Source organism: Doryrhamphus excisus, linkage group LG3 (genome assembly GCF_037039965.1).
Source record: "Doryrhamphus excisus strain RoL-2023G ecotype Guam linkage group LG3, RoL_Dexc_Guam_v1.1, whole genome shotgun sequence".
NCBI classification, from domain to species: domain Eukaryota; kingdom Metazoa; phylum Chordata; class Actinopteri; order Syngnathiformes; family Syngnathidae; genus Doryrhamphus; species Doryrhamphus excisus.
In genome coordinates, this window is record NC_136359.1 from 19,910,491 (window position 1) to 19,931,710 (window position 21,220).

General features: G+C 39.9%; 1 protein-coding gene and 1 long non-coding RNA gene across 2 annotated transcripts in view; one reads left to right on the forward strand and one right to left on the reverse strand.

The window, feature by feature from the left end:
- Positions 1–19,258, reverse strand: part of LOC131127571 (transmembrane protein 132D) — a 38,631-nt gene extending 19,373 nt beyond the window's left edge. The window contains exons 1-2 of the mRNA XM_058069590.2: positions 18,553–19,258; positions 10,951–11,830 (exon numbers count right to left, since the gene is read on the reverse strand). Coding sequence (XP_057925573.2) covers positions 10,951–11,830; positions 18,553–18,625 — 953 coding nt within the window. The 5' untranslated portion in view covers positions 18,626–19,258. The remainder of the gene's footprint in view (positions 1–10,950; positions 11,831–18,552) is intronic.
- Positions 18,300–18,831, forward strand: LOC144898288 (uncharacterized). Its single transcript, XR_013627206.1, has 2 exons — positions 18,300–18,353; positions 18,532–18,831. It is a non-coding gene; the product is annotated as an uncharacterized LOC144898288 (long non-coding RNA).
- Positions 19,259–21,220: the final 1,962 nt, after the last annotated feature.

Sequence of the window (21,220 nt, forward strand, 5' to 3'; positions counted from 1 at the left end):
AGTCCAATAAAAAAAATCAAAGAGCTCCATTACAACAAAAGCATTATGTCTCAATTTAAAAAATTTATCATGACCTGATGAGGTTTCTGTGAACATGTGCGTGTTTGTGTGACACCATCTGCATATTCAGCTTTACTGCACTCTAAAAGAGGTCTCAAGTGGCAAGCAGTCTTGGCATGTAGGCTTCTGCTTTCAAATCACACTCTGTGAAATGACCCTCCGTGTTTGCACCCAACTAGAAAAGCGAGGGCTCTAGCTTCCCTTTTGTAACACACCACTGCTGGCTCGCCTTGATGCATTGGTGTTCTCTTCCAATAATTGTCAAGCAGATCAGGGGTCAGCCAACAGGATGAAAATTGTTGTTGCAGTGACGAGAGCAAAAGACACAAAGAGTTTTTGACCCAAATTGCAAGGCCAACAACAATAGTCTACAGAGCAACAAGTTCTGCATAAACATTTGTCGTGACAGGGAATGTTTGTTTGTTTTTTTGTCACACACTATTTTAATCTACTGTACATCAGTTGTATTCTGGTTCCCTTTTTTAAGTATTAGCAAAGAAACGTTGGCTTATCATCATCATTGCTTATTGTGAAATAGTACAGTATTATGTTCATGGCACTGTAGAGAATGGCGACTCACGATGGGTTTTTAGGGAACAAAATTGTCTCTTTGAAGTGAATAGCGGGAGATGGTTCTTTGAAGTAAACAAGCTGTGGTGTTTTTTTTTCTCTTTTTTCTGTTATAGCTAGCTGCATGTGATTGTCAAAATGTGTGGTATTGCGTGTGGATGGTTACACAAACAATATGCTGGGAAGTTGATTAAAATGAGCAACATGAAACAAAAAATGAATGCCAATCTTCACTAAAGACCAGCAAAAACTAACATAAATGCTCTTTTCGTTTTTTGCATATTTTCATTTATATTTGATTGCGTAAAGTTTTTATTGATTTTGCGTTTTCACTGTAAATACTTGACAATGTACAAATACCATATTTTCCAGACTATAAGTTGCACTTTTATTTTTTCTTTTTTTTTTACATAAAGACTGGACACCTTTTCTGTTCATGTTTATTTTTTGTGTAGCTAAATAACCAGTGTGTTAGCATATCTTACACCTATTCAGCCTGTTCTCGATTCTTTTATTGTTAGAACTTGCCTTCCAAGAGGACGTTATGTCTGTTTTGGTCAAGCAGTTAAAATAAATTATCTGCAAAAAATGCAACTTATACTCCAGTGCAACTTATGTATGTTTTTTTCTACCTTCTGCATTTTTGGCTTTGTGCAACTTATACTCCGGAGAAACTTTTCGTGCAGAAAATACGGTATTTACTGATTGGACATCTTTGTCTAATTGTCTAATAATTTTGTTGATCATAATTAGATGATAAAAATCATATAAATACTAAACATTTTAGATAAAGTTTTTATATGCAAAAATTATTTTACACATATTTTGAAAAGAAATCACCTTAAGCAACTAAAATAGCAGAGAAGCCATTTGGGAGCCTAAATAGCCAGCTGTTTTTAGGGAGCGGACCCAAAGGAGCTGGTTCTCTAAAAAGAGCCTATGAGGATAAGCAGCATGGAAAATGGATGGATGGATACTGTTTTGAAACAGAATAAACTGATGATGCTGACAGATGTCCAATTTTGTCCATACAAAAAAGTCTACAAAAATGCACATATCTATCAATCATTTGTACTTCTGTCACTCTTTTGAGAATCACTCAGACCGGGCATTCTTCTTTAAATGTTTCAAGTAGTTGGAGATGCTTATCTCAGCTCATTTTGGTCATCTACTGTATTTTGATAATCAGGAGATTGTATGCAGTTTGCTGAATCTGGATATAGTGAACACTCACACTCATTTCTTTTTCAAATGTGTTTGAATGTTTTGTTTTTTTACTTTCTTGTACATTTTTCTCTCATATTATGAGTTTATTCTTATAATGTTTTGATTTTATTATTAGTATTTGATTAGTATTATTGTCCCGACTTAATTGTTCAAAATGCGATGTTCTTGTTAGTTTTGTTAGGTTCCATATTACAGCTTTTGCTTGCTTTAATTTTTCAGTTTCTTTTTAATTTCTCAACTTCATGCATTTTTCCCCCTAATATTTTGGCTTTGCTCTTCATATTTTATCTTTATTCTTGTACAATTACTGCTCTTTTCTGTGCGCAGTGTAAGGGGTTAATTTACTTATATACATGACAGTAACAGTGTGGTTCGGTAAAGTAAAGCAAGCTTCTGTGTACTGTGTTTTCTACTGTGACTTTGCTAGCTGTTGTTAAGCCAGTGGGTGCCCAAGAGGCCAAACACTCAATCTTGGCTAAAGGTGTCTAGAGAAATCTACACAGTATTAATGGAAGACTTTATAGCTTTTGACCAGAATGTAAGAAGAGGCAATGTACAGCATTGTGTGGGGTGTACATGTTATGTGCCTGTGAGGATTCTTGTTCTAATGCTCTGACCCCCTCCCTCAAATCATATTACTGGTAGCCTTTTTCCAGTTGCGTGCCCTGGTTTTTTGCAGGTCAGCTAGGAAACAGCCTAGGTCTCCCACTCTTTTGACACAATATACTTGTATCGGGAATGTTATGTAGAAAATATTGTTATATATCAGGGGATGCAACACACAATGCAGCAAAAAGAAAGCCAAGCTGAATAGCTGACACACCCATGTGTATTAAGCCAAAAGGAACACGGTTTAACTAATAAAAAGTGACAGCAACAAGAAGACTTATCCACCCCCCTTTTTCCTCACTTTTCCCGTTCCCTGAGAGGAATAAAATCCCATGTGATATGAGGACTTTTTTTTATGAGTAGTGTGGAGTTGGAGCCAGTGTCCATAGCCGTGGTTAGTGGGCCCCGAGGAGGCAGAAGGCAGGAGGAGGCACCGGGGCAGGAAAGATGGATGGCCGTTGAGACAAAAGCTGACAGTGTGTGAGGAAAAACAGCTCTCAGGTGCTGAACCTGCCATCCATCTCACTTCTGAACAGGGAAGGCATGAGTGGCAACTTGTTTCACCTTCTATATATTCTTTATCCCATTAATATTTAGACATATTGCATGAGCACACTCGAACTGGCCTGCAAACACACTTAAAGAACATTACACAGAATGTTGTTCTTGACTACTGATGGTATGACAACATAGACAACATAGACACACTACAGCATGTAGTAGAATCGTACTGCACAACTATATATCAAGTTCAGGCCATTCAGACAGTATACAAAGAATACATGACAGACCATGAATGACTTGCAGAGTGCTCTTATTTCACGGAATAGACAGATGTCAGACTTGACTAACTACTGGCAGCAAGTTACTGTATGTCAGGATTTAAAATACCCATGTAGGACTTTTACCATTCATACCAAGCCATGTATGTTCCACTGAGAGCTGTTTATTCACTCACATTTCACTCTGCAGAGTGCATTCGCTATAGACGTGGGTTGGTATGAGATTCCAACGGCAAAAATATCCGTTTTACAGTATTAGAATTACAGCTTTTAAATTTAGAAATATCTTTAAAAAAACTTTTGTTGAATAAAATAACTGAATTATTTCTAAATGAATAAAATGCATAATAATTCTAATAATAAATCTATATAATTCAACTAAATAAAACCACAATAAAGTAAATCTAGAGCCAAGTGGTTCGCGCGCAGGCCTCACAACTAGGAGACGCGAGTTCAATTCCACCCTCAGCCATCTCTGTGTGGAGTTTGCATGTTCTCCCCGTGCATGCGTGGGTTTTTTCCGGGTACTCCGGTTTCTTCCCACATTCCAAAAACATGCTAGGTTAATTAGCGACTCCAAATTGTCCATGGGTATGAATGTGAGTGTGAATGGTTGTTTGTCTATATGTGCCCTGTGATTGGCTGGCGACCAGTCCAGGGTGTACCCCGCCTCTCGCCCAAAGACAGCTGGGATAGGCTCCAGCACCCCTGCGACCCTCGTGAGGAAAAAGCGGTAGAAAATGAATGAATGAATGAATAAAATGCAACTCATGTCACATGACCATACATATTTTCTTAGTTAAAATAAATAAATAAAAAACATGTAATGTTACATTATTATTTCAAAGTGGTGAATATGCAGGTCACAACTTTGTTTTTTATTTATTGTTTTTATTAATTTGCTTGTGTGACCAAGTTTCACTTCCCTGCTGGAAAAAAAAAAACGCATAAACCAGCATACCAGCATATGTTTTCATGCCGGTATGCTGGTTTGGAGACTAGCTGTCAGTATGACAAACACAAAAACACAACATATGCAGAAACCGTATGCTGGTCTATGCTGTTTTTCCAGCAGGGTTCTGTTTGTCATGTGAATGTTCTTAGCAATTGTTGCTATCTGCTTGTTGCTTTTGGTTCAGAGGAGAGGAAACATTTTATGCTCAATCACATCTCCACGTTTGACATGAGTACTGGTGTCCACTGACAACCATGGCAACGTCATGGCCGCATGCAAGAAAAGCTGTTGTAAATGGAGTAAGTCTAAATGTGTAGTGGGAACTGGTACATTTTTGGTTCTTATTTGACTTCTTTGTCCTTCCTCCCTACTCTGTTTGAATCACTAACGTTACAATAAGTAATAGAGGCTAACTGGAGAGGCTAACTAGCTAGCTACTATGTATCAGTATGTCCCTGCAGTGATCCCGTAAACAAAGAATAATAGAAGTGCAAAGGTGTGTTATTTCATGTCTACAAGGCTCTAATAATGTTGAAAGCTGTGTTTAGAAAATCTTTAGATTCTATGCTTTAACTATAAAAATATTTTAATATTGAACCCTAATGTTCAAAGGAGCTCAGGTTTGGAAACACAGCTCATGTTCGCAGTTTCAGCACATCAAAGCCTAGTTCCAACTGCGAGGAATTACATAGGACATGATTATTTCCACATAGCGGCGGCACTGGAACTCCACTTACTCTGGAACCACACAAAGTGACTGGCAATTCCAGCAATTTTCAAACTGTGACTTTTTCATACGTTGGTATACCTTGAACCAGGCCCATGCCTAGTTCTTTTTATGGCTAGCTCATGTACAGACAAATTCATGTCAACCCCCAACGATACAATTTGACATTCTTTGTTACATGTATTTCATATTTAATACAGAGCTGTAAGCGATGAAAATAAAAGTAGAAATAAACATGTCTTCATAATCCTCCGGAATAATGCTGAGTAGCGCCTTCCGTAATCCTTATGTGACACATGAACTGAAGTCTATCCATTTTCTGTGTGAAAGGGAAAAGGCAGGTAACAATGCAAATATGGGGATTCAAATGTTTGGCCTAAAAATCCATCAAAAAACACTCAAAAAAATGGCAACAATGTCCATATACATGAAATGACGTATAAATCAAGATACAGTTACATTATTATTATATTTTGTATGAGCTAACACCAAATAACTACTTTTTTGATGCAGTGACACAGCTCTTCACTCACAGCATCATAGGCCACTACTGAGAGGTAACGAAGATTGTGGCAATAAACCAAAAAATTGGTCAAATCTGAGATTCCACGCGCTACTAACTAAACATCCAGACAACCTGAAGCATTGGATACTGGTTTTCACCTTAGACTTGACAACATCACTGAGAAAACTCAGCAAGATGCTTGTTTGCTGTCAGCATTCTTTACCTGAGGACTCTCCTCATTGAGGACCATTAGTCTTGTGCTGCAAGATACAGCCATTCCATCAGTCAGCATCTCTGTGACAGTGGACACTGTACATGACTATTACATGGTATGAATGGCCCTGTTTATACATGGTCACAGTATGTATATAAAATTATAAAACATTGGAGTTCTTTGGGCTTTATAGCCGGAATATGTGAATTGCCAGTAAACGCACTGCCTCATGCTAGTGGCTTTTCAATATTTATAATGCACACAAAAGAAAAAAATTGTGCATGATTTGCGAAATTCCCCAAAAAGTGTAGTTTATTAACCATTTGTAGGGCAGTTTCGACTGAGCCAAAAGGACTCATATGACGTCACCAGGGAATCTATGCCATTCTGCTGATCTACATTGCTGTACCAATTAGTTAATGTTATCTCAGTTGTGTAGTTTTACAATGATAATTATTTTTGCTTTGTGACATTTATGAAATACAGAATATAGAATCCCAAGCAAATATTTTTTTAAATAAACGCTGTAAAAGTATTTATTCACAGAGACTCATTTCAAGACGCTACCCAGGGTTTATAATTACTTCTCAGATGTACATAAATTATTTGTGGTCCTCATCTCTGGTTTTGTGAATGCATCACTGCAGGGCAACACAAGGCAGCCAGGAACAGATGCAATCATTTATGCAGGCAAATTTCCAAAATGTAACCAGTGTGATGGCCAGCTATCAGCAACGTGCTTATCGTACTTATGGAGCGGTTTAGGGAGTTGGGAAGCAATTCATTCCAGCACAGCTGCCAGATGGCAGTCACCACAGCACTAAAATGGTTGTAAAAGCCACATTTGTGGCATAGAGAAATGATTAGGCTTCCTGTTTGAAAAGATCATTGACACAATGTCATGCCAATATACTACAATAGCACACCAATGTCCTATACTGTGTTAAGTAAAACCTTAAGTATGATAATACCTTGCGACTGAATGATGACCAGTCCAGAGGTTTACCCAAAGAAGTCAACTGGGATACCCCCTTCAACCTGGGTGAGTGATTAGCGGCTTAGAAGATAGATGGATAGAGACAATACATTGACTGTGGCTATTGAGAGAAGCATATCAGGACTTTAAAAAAAATAGTGTCACATTGGGGTGTTGGAATGACCTCAGGATGCAGGGGCAGGGACCCAATTGCAGGTACAAGACTTTAATTGTCAGCAGATGAGCGGAAACTTGGTGGAAAAGTCAGAAGAGCAGGCAGTAAGTAAATTTGATAAACTGATCATTTTTGGACAAACGAAGATACACATGCATGCTGGCAAATTCAGAAAATTCGATATCTACTTCCCTCCCTGGGAACCCTTCACCACAGATGCACTCATGTGGGAAACACTGAAACAACAACCTGAAAACTTGCGACTCACTTTGACTGCCCAATTGAATACAGTGACTGACTGTGTGTATGGATGTCAGTGCAGGTGCATACGTAGAAATCATTCAATAATAGCCTCTTGTGCACTCATCTCACATCTACTGAAGCGTGTGATCACAAGAAGTGGTGGTAACTCAGAAATGATTTATCTCTGAGAAGCTATTGATTGTTTTTTCCGATTAACTGAGAGGACTCGAACAATAGAGTTAAGCCAAACCTTTTTTACATCTCTACCCGACCAGTTGTTTCTACAATTGGATGTTTTATGACCTTCATTTGGATACCATTCTTAGATCCGTTTCGCTGAACCCACTGACGAGCAAAGACAGCCACTCTTTTGTGACATCAAACCTTACATAACCCAAATGTATTGTACACACAACGCAAATCACTAATTGAAACATAAAATTCATTTCACACCACCTGACAGACCATTATTCACTTCACTCTAGAGCAGCTAGTGTCCTGAATGATAATAGAACCATCTTATGGAGTTAGTGTGGTTAGTGAGCATAATAAAAGGCATCCTGCTGTGAATGATCATGACAGTCAGGGTTCAAGACGCAGCTTTGAAGTTAAGTTGCGTCATGGCACCTTTTCGGGTGTGGGACCTTAAGTCTAAAATATTTTCTCCTAAGATGGCATTTTGTGATGGTCAGATGTGATTTCATATTGCAAAAAAATATTTCAAATTATATCCATGAACAGCAATATCGACAAATCACCCGAAAAATGTCGAATCAAAAAAGGCTGTGTATAAACAGGACTTTAACCTGAACAATGTCATATTTGGGCCGGATTGTGGTTAGCATGTTGGCCACACGGGGAAAATCTGGGTTTGAATCTCTTCTTGAGCATGTCTGTGTGGCGTTTGCATGTCCTACCTGTGCGTGTATGTGTTTTCTCCGGGTACTCCGGTTTCTAGCCAGTCAAATTATTTTTAACATCCCAGCTGTAGCTGGCAATAGAATTTACAATGTTGTTTTTTATGAACTACATGTTGAACTGTGGAAATGATTGCAATGGTTTCTGAAGCTACAGACTCAATTTATATACGGGTCATTATGGTAATCATTGGGTCTGCGTCAAAGCAGCGACACACAGACTAGGCTTTGTTGCAAAGCAGGGTGGGTATTTGTTTACAGTGCAGCACAAGGGACAAAGAGCTTTCTCAGAAAGAACAGTTATTATTTAATTAATTCATTCATTTACTACCATTTATCCTCACAAGGGTGACGGGGGTGCTGGAGACTATCCAATCTGTCTTCGGGAGAGGCGGGGTACACCCTGGACTGGTCGCCAGCCAATCACAGGGCACATACAGACAAACAACCATTCACACTCACATTCATACCTATGGACAATTTGGAGTGGCCAATTAACCTAGCATGTTTTTGGAATGTGGGAGGAAACGGGAGTACCCGGAGAAAACCCACGCATGCACGGGGAGAACATGCAAACTCCACACAGAGATGGCAGAGGGTGGAATTGAACTCGGGTCTCCTCGCTGTGAGGTCTGCGTGCTAACCACTCGAATGCCGTGCAGCCCGTGTTGGTCATATCACTAATAAAATATAAATATATAAAATAATGTTTTTAAAATCACGCATTTTACACACATTTTTAAAAGACTTGTGCTTTCCCGGGCTGACCCACATATAAAACATACATACCGTACGCTTGCGTTTATTGTTCATATAATAGTACAATAATATTCATGTGATGAGACGTTCAAGCGTAATGCGTAACTTTTGAGTGTTGAGGTTCAGGCAACCAGAGCCAACATTCATACCTATGGACAATTTGGAGTCATCAATTAACCTAGCATGTTTTTGGAATGTGGGAAGAAACCGAAGCACCCGGAGAAAACCCACATGGGAGAACATACTGGAGCAAACTCCACACAGATGGCCGAGGATGGAATGTATGTTTTTATGTTCCAAAAACATGCATGAATATTGTAAATCCTGAAACGTTTTATCCAGTAAATACCTGTAAAAATAATGTCTCTCTTTCTTAGTTGGTCCGCCATTATACCCTGATTATATTATTTTCAGCATGGAGTGATGTAAAGCAACTGCCAGATATTTGAAACACTCCTGAAAATAGAGACCTCAGAACACACAGCACGTTGTATGACTTGAACGCTTACAGCTAATGAGAGCACTACTTGGCTGCAACCAAAGGAGGGGGCGGGGGGAATTTGACAGGATTAGACAGACATAAAGGTCACCAATATGCCATGATCAGGCTCTTACTGAAGCAAGCCCGTCTCCACCTCTTGAGGGCAGAGGGGTCAGCCATGGTATATTGAGTTATGCACAAACACCACCACTATGCAACCTCTGGGTAGTTAATTATTATTTTAAATGATCTGTGTGCAGTTGTTGATTCATGCAGATGGCAAACAGGGAAACAATCTTTCAGCCACTGTATTTTTCTCCAAAGCACCGCTTACGACAAGCCAAGTTTTCCAACTGACTATTTCATCAGCCAAATTAGAAGAGAGCAAAGGAAACAAAAAACCACAAGCCGCACTCTGCTGGACACAGATGGATGTAGTTGGATCATAGGATGCAGGATCATCATCCATGCATGGAGTATCGATGAATCGTTACACCTCTAGTATATACTAGTGTATGTCTAAATAACAAAAAAAGCACAATGTAATCACTGGCTTAAAAATGTCACAGCATGCATATTTTTGGAATGTAGGATGAAGCAGGTGTAACACACACACGGAAAGGGAGAACATGCACAGAGAGATGTCCCAACAGAGATAAAAACCCATGATCTCCTGACTGTGAGGCCAACAATGATGACAACAGCGGAATGGCGGCACGTGTGCCTTCATTGAGGTCTCCCACCTAGTGCTACTGCTCATGCGTGCAGGAGACCTGATGTAAATTGAGTAAATCTCTTCTATATGCATCCCATCCATCAATTTTCTATACCACTTATCCTCACTAGGGTCGGCGATATATGCTGGAGCCTATCCTAGTTCTTCGGGCGAGAGGTGAGGTACACCCTGGACTGGTCGCCAGCCAATCACAGAGCATATGAAGGAATCTTTCACATCAGTACAATGTTTTCTTTAAATGATGGTGTATTTGTGTATCTTGTCATTTGCTATACATTTTACACTGCAACATATTGTGTCAATGTTTACAGTACAAGCGATTAAACAATGACATTTGCAACTCATTAGGTTATGATATTCACGTTAACAAAAATGTACTTAATTAAACATTACTTTGACAACTGCAAAGCCAGTTGAAATTAACACTAAAACCAGGATACCGGATGAATAAAGCCAGCTACAGGATGCAAAACTCTACAACAGCATACATCTCGTCACACCAGTGCCACGTCATACTTGGATGTATGTATGTATACACAAACCTCTACCCTCAAAGTTGAAATAGAGCGAGTATTGAGATTGTATGCAATGTTACCCATTTTCAAAGAGCCTCCCATCCAACAAACTAAGGCGCATATCTCCATAACCAAATATCAGGTTAACGTTAAGCTATTCACCATAGAGTTCCAGCAAACCATTTCACACAGAGTAATTTGACATTTCATGTCAGTCTTAAGGAATATGACATATTGAGCCCTTAATATAATCAGAACGTGCACACTCAGACATTCACTACAGCAGTTTAGCCTGAATTATTTCCCATATTCCAGGAAGGAAATTTATTTAATTTTGCAACAAATAATTTAATTTCCTTCAATCTCCTATTGTTTTAGTGTAGAGACTTATAAATGAGGTCCAATTTAATTGAATTGTAGTTACAGTGTGTAAAACTCCTGGGTTCTGGGTGACATCACCAGGATCATCAGTGCAAAGGAACAGAAACTCCAGTCTTACCTGAGAGTGAAGTTATTCAGCTCAACAGAGTTGGCCATGAGGATGTAGAAGGTGGAGATGTCATTCTTCTTCAGTGGTTTGGAAGATGTCCGTATGACAATGGAATTGCCAAGTTTGAGTCGAGAGAGCGTGGCCATTCCTTTAGGGATCTGCACGAGACGCACGCTGCCAATCCTCTGCATGGGAGTGACAGGAACATATTCCGCTTGCTGTTGTTGTGAGCTTCCCCATCGACTCCCTTCCAGCATGTTACACTTCCCACTGACTTTGGGCTGTGCTTGGTAGTAGAGCTCTACAAGGTTCCCTGCTGATGGGTCTTGTCTCTCCCTGCTGGTGCTTTCGGAACCCTGAGCAAACCAACCAGGCAAAGGTAGTAGTTCAGCCATGCATGTTCCCCTCTCTCCTCCCATGGCACAGGAACCCCTCACCTCTTGGGTTTGCCAGAAGGCATAGACGGTCACACATGGTAATTCATCCACTGCGCTCTCCTCCCTGGCCCAGTCCCTGCCCGCCACATAGAAGAGCACACGCACTTTAGGTTTGGTGGAGAAAACCCGAGGCGTCAGCACAAAGGCCTGGATCTTCCAGTTGAAGGTGAAGACATCTGGGGCATTAAAGAGTCGCACAGGCTGGACCAGATCCAGAGGCACAAGCTGTTCTGTGGACATGGGGCCATAGCTTGCGTTGACAGCCGGCTGGCGGCTTGCTCTCATAACAACAAAGGACTGCGTGTGACTCTGCATGCTGAAATTCCTCATGAAGTCCTGCCCTGCTTCCTTTAAGAAAAGGTAGTCAGCATCCCGAACCTCATAACTGACCGGCAAGAAGACAGAGGAAGGCACTGGGCTCTTGTCATCAGTTAGGTCCTGTGTGTTCAAGTCTGGAAAATAAACAAAAGCAGTTACACCATTAAGATCCAGAAGGATATGTCACACGTCTTGACCTAAGAAATGAAACCTCATCAGTGTAGTTAGTTATTGTCTCATATGGGGATCCAAGTATTGCATAAAAATACTACAAGACTAACATTAACCAAAACAAGAACAAAACATTTTGTTTGGGTGAATGTAGCAGCATTTAACAGGAAAAGTGTTCAATAAAATGTATGGCACTAATCATGATAAAACTTCTATCAAAGTGTATGTTTACTTCATCTCTATGTACCGGTTAAGTGATCTTGTTTGCCTGCCATTTTCCATAGTTCCTCTCTGATGCCCTAGTTTCCTCTCACACACACACACAGATGATCTGCTTGCTCTGTGTATGTGTGTGTGTGTGTCTGTTGGGGAGGGGCCGTTGAGGTTGGGGGCTGGTGGAAGGTGGGATCTGATACATCTGGCACAGATATGAAGTTAACCATCAAAAAGAGGGATTAAAATGGCTTTTCAGATTCAGTCAATGGGCTGTGAATAGCCAGGAGATCAAAAACAGCATCACCGTGTGCACTCAAAGCTCACATGTGAATAGGAACACTAACACAACTGAGCTGGTAAACTACATATCATTCACAGAGATGTGCACAGGCTCAGATCTTTATAATATAAAAAAGTACAAATGTAAAAAAAATATAAAAAGTGAAGTACACATTAATGTGGATCCAGAATTTCATCCCTATCCAAGACACCAAAATTGAAGATCCTAGATAATCACATAAATTACAACCACATCTGATAAAATTGGAGCGATATGTACTTGAATGTTAAATAGGACTTTTTCACTTTTTTGTTTTCCAGATAGATCCACAGGACATCTGGTTAGAAATTACAGCATCTGACCCTACGCACACACAACCAATTTATTGTTTTAAACACTTGGATCACCAACATGAGGACTTTGATCAGTCTCTCTATCAACAATTATACCCACGCTGATGAAAAAAACAATAATAATGCTAATAATGCTATATTTCGATGAGCACTGCAACACATCACACATACAGTACAATAGTTTGGGTAGCTCTGTGGGAAATAGAAAATACAGTGGGCCACTGCATATTCACGATTCACTCAAATTAACACATTTTTGTAAAAATAAAAAAAAAAATAAAAAATAGGTGAGCAAGGTGCTAGTGAGGTTAAACACAAGTTGATTAAAATTTTAAGATTACTGGAAAAACTGCAAAAAATTACATTTTGTACTGTTGGATGACTGTTGGCCCCCCAAAAAAGAGGAAGCAATTTATTGCAAATAACCAGTGAACTGAAATGAGCCGTTTATCAGCTGATCAAAGGTTCAAAGACCATAGCCTTTAAAGCCATACTTTTTGCAAAAATGTAGAATTAAGTATTCTTCTTTCTCTTTCGGCTTTTCCCTTCAAGGGTCGCCACAGCAAATCAATCTCCTCCATCCAACCCTGTCTTCTGCATCTGTCTCTCTCACACCAACTACTCTCATGTCCTCCTTCACTACATCCATACATCCATTCACTACGCCTCCTACCTGGCAGCTCTAAATGCAGCATCCTTCTACCAATATATTCACTATCTCTCCTCTTGACAAGTAATCACACTGTCATAACCTCTTAATGGCAAAGGCAAAAAAGCTTTTCCCTTGGATTGTTGAGCTGCAAAAAAGCTATACAGTACAGAAAGTATCGTGGTATACCCCCAAAGATGGATCAATGGATCATCAGGTTGTGCAGGGGCGTCAGATGGTCACAAGTTATGTGGAGATGTTACAGAGGCATCCCCCATTAATTACCGCCCGTCCTCGTCTGTGTGGTAATGACTGGGTTTTTCAACAGGACAACGCTGCAGTTCACAATGACTTCTTCCAGATGAACAACGTCACTCTTTTGGACCATACCTGTGTGTTCCCCTGATCTAAATCCAATTGGGGGTGGATGGCAAGGATCGTTCCCAGATTGCTTCAATGTATGTTTTGCATTGAAATTTCAATCTCAACCATTCCTTCTGATTCTGATGGAAAATAAACAACAATCAACATTGTTTCAATGTTACCTTGCACTCTGGGATGTTTGCTTCCATCACAAGTGAACAATGGCAATTGAATTAATGCATTCATCTAATTTTTTCTAATTAAAGGTTGGATGGCAAGGGTCGTTCCCAGGTTGCTTCAAAATATGTTTTGCATTGAAATTTCAATCTCAACCATTCCTTCTGATTCTGATGGAAAATAAACAATCAACATTGTTTCAATGTTACCTTGCACTCTGGGATGTTTGCTTCCATCACAAGTGAACAATGGAAATTGAATTAATGCATTCATCTAATTTTTTCTAATTAAATTGTCACTTTTGTTGCAAATGATCCAAAATTGGAGCACATCAACATCGGGGGGTGATCTGTGTCAAAAATGAAACACTTTTATGGGCGAAACTTTAGAGGCCTATGATTATATGCTGTCCTTGATAAATACAGATCCAAGTACGGATAACATGGGATTGTTTATATGATGCCAGCCGTTTGAGCAAAAATACACCAGTGATGTAAATGTATGAGCCGATGTATGATCTGTATTAAGTGCTTAAGCGTACCCTACCACCATACATCTATTCCGAAGATTAAAGCAGTTGACCACAGAGTGCTCAGTTTATCTGGTGGCTAATTTGTTTACTTAGTGAATTAAGGACAAAAACAGTGGTGTTTACTCAGCAGATTATCGTAAAATGAACAAAGCTGCACTAAGGATTTGCAAAACAGCATTAGAAGCAACCCACACCCAAACAAATCATAATCGTGCTGCATCCAACTGTATCACAAGTCAAAATGTTGTGCAAGATGCATTAGTGAGATGCCTGCCCCTGAACGAAGAAAGCGTGAATGAAAGCTCAAAGCTTTTCTGTGTCAAAATCAGTCATCATGCCCCTCCGAGGAAGTTGACATTTAAGTGGTTTGCCTGTCACGGCCTCCTCTGGTTTACATGTGGACTCATCTAAAAAGACTACAATGACATCTGACAGTTCACGGGACATGACAGTACTCTATGTGTCAGCCTCCTGACAAACCCAGAAGCCTTTAAGAAACACAATGGCTCGCCCCCACTGCCCTGCCCTCTCTTTTCACCTTGCAGTGTTGTTGACAAAGTATAAGGAGCCAGTGAATGGAGCTGGGAACAAGGTTGTCCTGACTCGGCCCAACAAGGCCCACAGTGACAGATGTGCAGTTTAATACCGGAGCTGGCAGCATATCTGTCCAGAGGAATATAAACTGGATCACCATCTCCTGGAGCGACAATGCAGCGCAACAAGGTGCTTAACATGCAACCTCGCCTTTTTACAGCCAGTACATGTCCTTCTCAGGAGTTTGACATTTTTAAATCCATGAAAACTACAACATTGACAAAGTCCATCCAAAGATTAGATGCAAATGAGCATATTTGTTTCTTCTTTCTGTTTCAGCTTTTCCCTTCGGGGGTCGCCACAGCAAATCAATGTCCATCCAACCCTGTCTTCTCACACCAACTACCCTCATGCCCTCCTTCAATACAACCATAAACCTCCTCTTTGGCCTTCCTCTACTCCTCATACCAGCTCTAAACGCAGCATCCTTCTATCAATATATTCATTATCTCTCCTCTGGACATGTCAGAACCATCTCAGCCTGGCCTCTCTGACTTTATCTCTAAGGTCTCAAACATGTAATGTCCCTCTGATGTACTCGTTCCTGATCCTATCCATCCTGGTCACTCCCAAAGAGAACCTCAGCATCCTCATCTCTGCTGCCTCCAGTTCTGCTTCCTGTCGTTTCCTCAGTGGCACTGTCTCTAGACCAAACAACATGGCTGGTCTCACCACAGTTTTGTATACCTTTCCTTTTATTTTAGCTGAAGCTCTTCTATCGCACATCACACCACAAACTTTTCTCCACCCGTTCCATCCTGCCTGCACGCGCTTCTTCACCTCCTTTTCACAATCCAAATGAGCATATTTGTTTACCATGCACTATGCAATGTTGCATTCTGCCAGTCTATTTCCCCAGCTGTTATGGTCTTTCATATCTGTCATTTTTAGAAGACCAGAAGCTTCCTATTTTTTCCTCGGATGAGTCAGAATGCATCAGGGTTGCCATGCAGAAGTTCCAACAGCCTCTGAAAGCCATCTCTCCTGTTTTTCACAACATAAAATCCCCACCCCCAGGGTTGAAATCGTGAAACTTAAACCTGTCTTGAACTTATCCCAAATCCCATGAAATCACATGCAGTCTGTAAAAGTGAGCAGACACTGAGCCTCAGGTAAAGATCTCCTCACTCAGATGTGTATGTATGAGAATGCGTTTGTATTAAGCAATGTCACTCCTATGCAAGTGTAAATCTCTTGAATTAAAATGGAAATGAAAAGTAATCATGGAATCCAGGAAAAAGAGGAAAGTTTACTCAAGGTTGAATTCTCACAGTGCAGTTGGCAATACTGTAATGTTCTGCATCATCAGTTTTAGTACAAACAGCATAGACTATCTTTGAGGACAATTTCCCCTGCAGTGAGAAATCTATATAAAAATTACATTTCAGCTTTCTTGTTTTAAGTCAGCCTTTTTAAGCAATGTTCAAGGCAATTATTCTGTTGAAATGCAAAACCTTGAATTCTAATGAGCCTTAATGGTTTTTTCCATATGTAGCCAACAGCTGACACTCGTCAATTGACTCCCAATAGAACCACTGATGACAATATGGATCTTTGCTCTTCAGCGCTAATAGAATGATAAACAATGTCTCCTTCAAGCTGTCATTTGTTTGGAAGACATTTGCTTACTATTGGATCAAAAACACTTGCATTATCTAGCTGTTTATCATCATTTTATGAGACATACATCTTTATATATATTGTCTTTGTACACACAACATTGTGCCTTTTAAACAAGTCTTAGTTTTGACTGACACTGATGGAGATGTATTAGTTTACCTACAGTACATTGTCCTCGTGTTGTGGTGTTCTGTGTTAAATTAATTAAATTAATTAAAAATTTAATTTTGGTCTGTAGACACTTGACTCGCTAGAACTAGTTAGAGCGCACGCAGCAAATGAATACCTGCTGCGCATTGCAAGGATGCAATGTGTGCCTCGTCTCACGCACGCAGATGATTACTGTGTGTGCCTTACAGCTAGACGGAGTGGATAACATCACTTATTGATGTACGTTTTTCACTTCATTATGTGTTTCCCAAGCATAAGTCAGGCCCTTCTGGTGGTAGTGCGGCAAGGAAAAGAAAAGCCATGGAAGTGAAAAGATCCCAAGAGAGGAAAAGCACCCATTATTATTGGCTCCGCTGTTGCTCTCAGTCATTAGACTGTTGCAACCATCATTAAGTTTAATGATGTATCCTTGAACATACTCAATGATCTGCTCCTACGAAAGTGACAGTGATAACTAAACTGTGCGGTCTTATTATTATTGGGATAGAATGATTGGTAGTGCTTTGGCTAGAAGTCCAGAACCAATATACTAGTTGTTCTTTGTCATCTTTGTTGTCATTTTGGGGTCCAGCCACTGGCTACTGCTTCATTTGGCTCTTGTATTTAATCTTATTACTGTATTTTATATGTCATGCATGTGTTCTGTGTAGAGTATGCATGGCTGAGGAGTTAATTTAGCTATACTTGCATCACAGTCTCGGAACCACATACAGGATCACTTGTATGCCTATTGTATGATGAATAACTAGACTGCATTATACTGTACAACCATTTGCATTTCAGTTCACTGCAGGACACCACAATAATAAACATATTGGTAAAGTAATGTAGCATAACTTAGAAATATCTCAGACTTTAAAGAATATAAAGATACGTTAATTACTCTTGATTTGTTGTTGTATGAATTATAAATGCTGTGTTGGGCTTGTAAAAGAAGCCTTCTTACAGAAAGAAAATTACACCAGTACAAGTAGCATCCTCTTGAATGACCAAACGTCATTTGGTCATCTTTGTATATCTTTGCACAGGCAAACGCGGTTGCTGTATAAAAACCATCAAAGACGATGTAGTGGAAGCTGTGAAGTGAGGGGCTGGAGAAGATAAACAAAAGGGAAGGGGTGGACAAAGCTATAGGCTTTAAAATGCACAGTGGTTGGTAGAGATTTTTGTGTCCGATGATGATTTAGGGAGGGAAAAAATCACTTATACCATTCATTATCACAGTGGGAAGCCATGTTTGCATTTTTTATTTTACATGTGTTTAGGGTTTCTTATGAAAGCAAGATATTAATATTGTGTACTTACCAGTGGTTCCAGTGTATGTATGCCAAGAGGGAGTACATTACTCTATATTTAGCATCTATTATACATGAGAGAGTAATATTGTACAGGACCTCCCTTTGCATGATGCATTAGGCATGGATTTATTGCAATACATGCTTTACTTATTTGCTGCTGAATGTTTCATAATGCCAGTAGCTCCTGACGGTGTGACATGTGTAAGGAATGCTGTATCACTGTGGAGAGAGATGTAAGTTTGTGTCACAAATGAGGACGTGTATCTATTATTTATACGGATAGAGAAAGCTAATTTACCGCTTGCATGGCATGACTTCCTCTCCCTCAACTAAGGAACCTTGCAATTGCCTTTTTTTTGGAAGATCTTCAAGTAGAAGTAATTGCATGTTATGTGTTTGAACTGGTTGCAGTGAAATATGTGGGCCACTTACCTTGAGGGACCACTGCTACAATGGTGGCAAGTATCAGGTGTAAGATCCTCCAGCTGGGGCAGGAAAAGCTCATCTTTGCACCCGGCGCAGGTCTGTCTCTTCGGGACAACTTCCAAGCCCTCCAGCTTCAGCGGACTAAAAAAGCGTGTGTCTTCATCTATGTCTGCACTGACTGAGATCACACCTGTTGTCAGAAGCGTCGATGTTTGCGCAAGCGTGCGTAAAAGTTACGCGTGTTGATGTGTTTGATCATAAAGAGCAACTCCTGTAAAAATAAAATTAAAAAAAAAAAAACAGAGGTGGCTTTTCGACGAATATTAAAACCTCGAAGCCAAATATCTCCACACGTCCTCCAGATTGAGTAGATTCTTCCCGTCTGCAGACGCGACTGGGACTCTGAGGAGCTGTTAGCGGATCACTGTGAGTGTCTTGAGCTCAAAGCTCAGGGCACTAAAGTCATCATCTGTCACTGTTCATCCGCCCGGGAAAGCACGGCCACTGCGCAGCTGGTAGGATTAACCCTGCGTGGCTTGACTGGAGAGCCAAACGTTACGCATTTCTTCTCATGCAAGACTTGGTAATGAAGCGCTTCGCAGCCTCATTATACCTTCTCCGCTCACTGACTTGGAACACGATAATTACATTTAAATATTTCAACGTGTTACTTTTTCAGAATTACATTAAGATCATCTACGAGAGCGGTATAAAATGATGCCTTTATAAATATATTGTAAGAATGCTCAATTTTGACATTCAATATAATAGTAGGATTGTAATGCAATGGAAAATTTGATGAAAGAAAACTACAGCATGATAAAATAGAGCATGTAAAGTTAAAATATTGTGTTTATGTCAAGGACCCCCCCCAAAAAAACACCCAAAAAAACCCACCCCTCCACAATGTCTTTTCCTTATTACAGCTCCTTAAAGGACCCGCCCTGCTGTGGCATCATCTCCACTGTTTCTCATTCCTTTGATGGCAGCATCAAGGCCGGCTCAGAGCACTGACTCTCTTCAAAGTTGTCAAAATTCAAATTAAGATAGTTTTATTGTTTTCTATCTATTGACAATCCCTGAGTCAAAATAAATTATTGTCTTCTGTCCACCCAAAGTGTCTGTATTTTCGATTTCAGCCCACCATCCCAGTATGAACCTAACATTTATACGTGGCCTTGAGTGGAAAAAAGGTTTGGACCCATGTGTAGTACTGTAATGGTATGTGATTGTTTATTTAAGAGGACATATTATGCTAATTTTTTGGCCTTTTGTTTTGAATTATGGACTCATACAGAACAGCTACGATAAACACAGAAAGCTGTCAGAATCTGCACCTATTCCGCTGTATTTCTTTGGGTACAGACTGGACAGTCCCAGGTTTCTCAAGAAAAGATGTTTGCACCTTAACTGTCAGATGTCACGTTAGTCCTCTTTTGTGTGTGTGGGTGCGTGTATCCTTTATATCCAAAGTATCCTTTGTATTTGTGAGACTATGTGTTTGCGTTTATCTTTAGCTAGCAAAATTGAGCAAATACCTTCAGTAGGATTTAATAAGCTTTGTTTCTTCCTACTCCTTTTGGAAATGTGGAACTGTGAACTGATTATGTGATGCATTCAATTGTAATCTGATGCATGTTCAAATGAAATAAAACCATTACCATTACCATTTAAGGAGCGTTACATGTTCACATTTGCACAATTTAACATGTCCGAAAAGAAGTAGGAAGGCGCAGAGCATTAATCCTACTCCTTTTACATGTATCAGCAATTACCGAGTGTTTAAAATTGGGGTAGTCCAGTAACTGCAGGGTTCCTGGTGTGACTCCCTCTTCCCCTATTCCCTTCACTGCTGCTGTATCTCTGGGCAAAACACTTCACCCACATTGTCCCCAGGGTCGCTCATACATGCTTCACTAACCAAGATGCTGACCTATGACCCAGACCTGGTCCTCAGGGCACGAGACATGATGGCTGCCCATTGCATCCTCCGGAGGACACATGTCACTGTACATTGTACGTATACATTGTATACAAGTTGCTGTTTGAACAATTTTAACATTCATTCATTCATTTTCTTCCACTTATCCTCACGAGGGTCGCGAGGGGTGCTGGAGCCTATCCCAGCTGTCTTTGGGCGAGAGGCGGCGTATACCCTGGACTGGTGGCCAGCCAATCACAGAGCACATATCAATTAAAAAAAAAAAATTCAAAAAAAAGAAAAATAAATTAAAACAACCAATATTATAATTAAATTAATAATTCAAATCACACTATACTAGTTATTTTATGGAGCGTATATAATTGAATCATTATTTTATTATTTAAATATTGCCCTATTCTTACCGCATCAAAACCTTTCATTCCAAATTTAGACTTGACTAACAAGATGTTTCTGTTTTACATGTAACCATAAAAATGATTTATGAATCCAATGGGATCCCATTTAGAGCATCCGGTGGGATTTAGTGCCCTCTCATGGCTAAGAAGAGCTCATAAGTCAAAAAGTTAGAAGTTACTGATTGTTCTTACATGTGGTTGCATCATAAAATAAATTGGTTTACCTTTTAGCCTGTTTCATCACCAGGAAACTAACATCCCTGTCCCAATCCAAGTAGTTCTTCGTGTAAATGAAACTTGTAAAGGATCAAGCAGTTTTTCTGAAATAACTGAA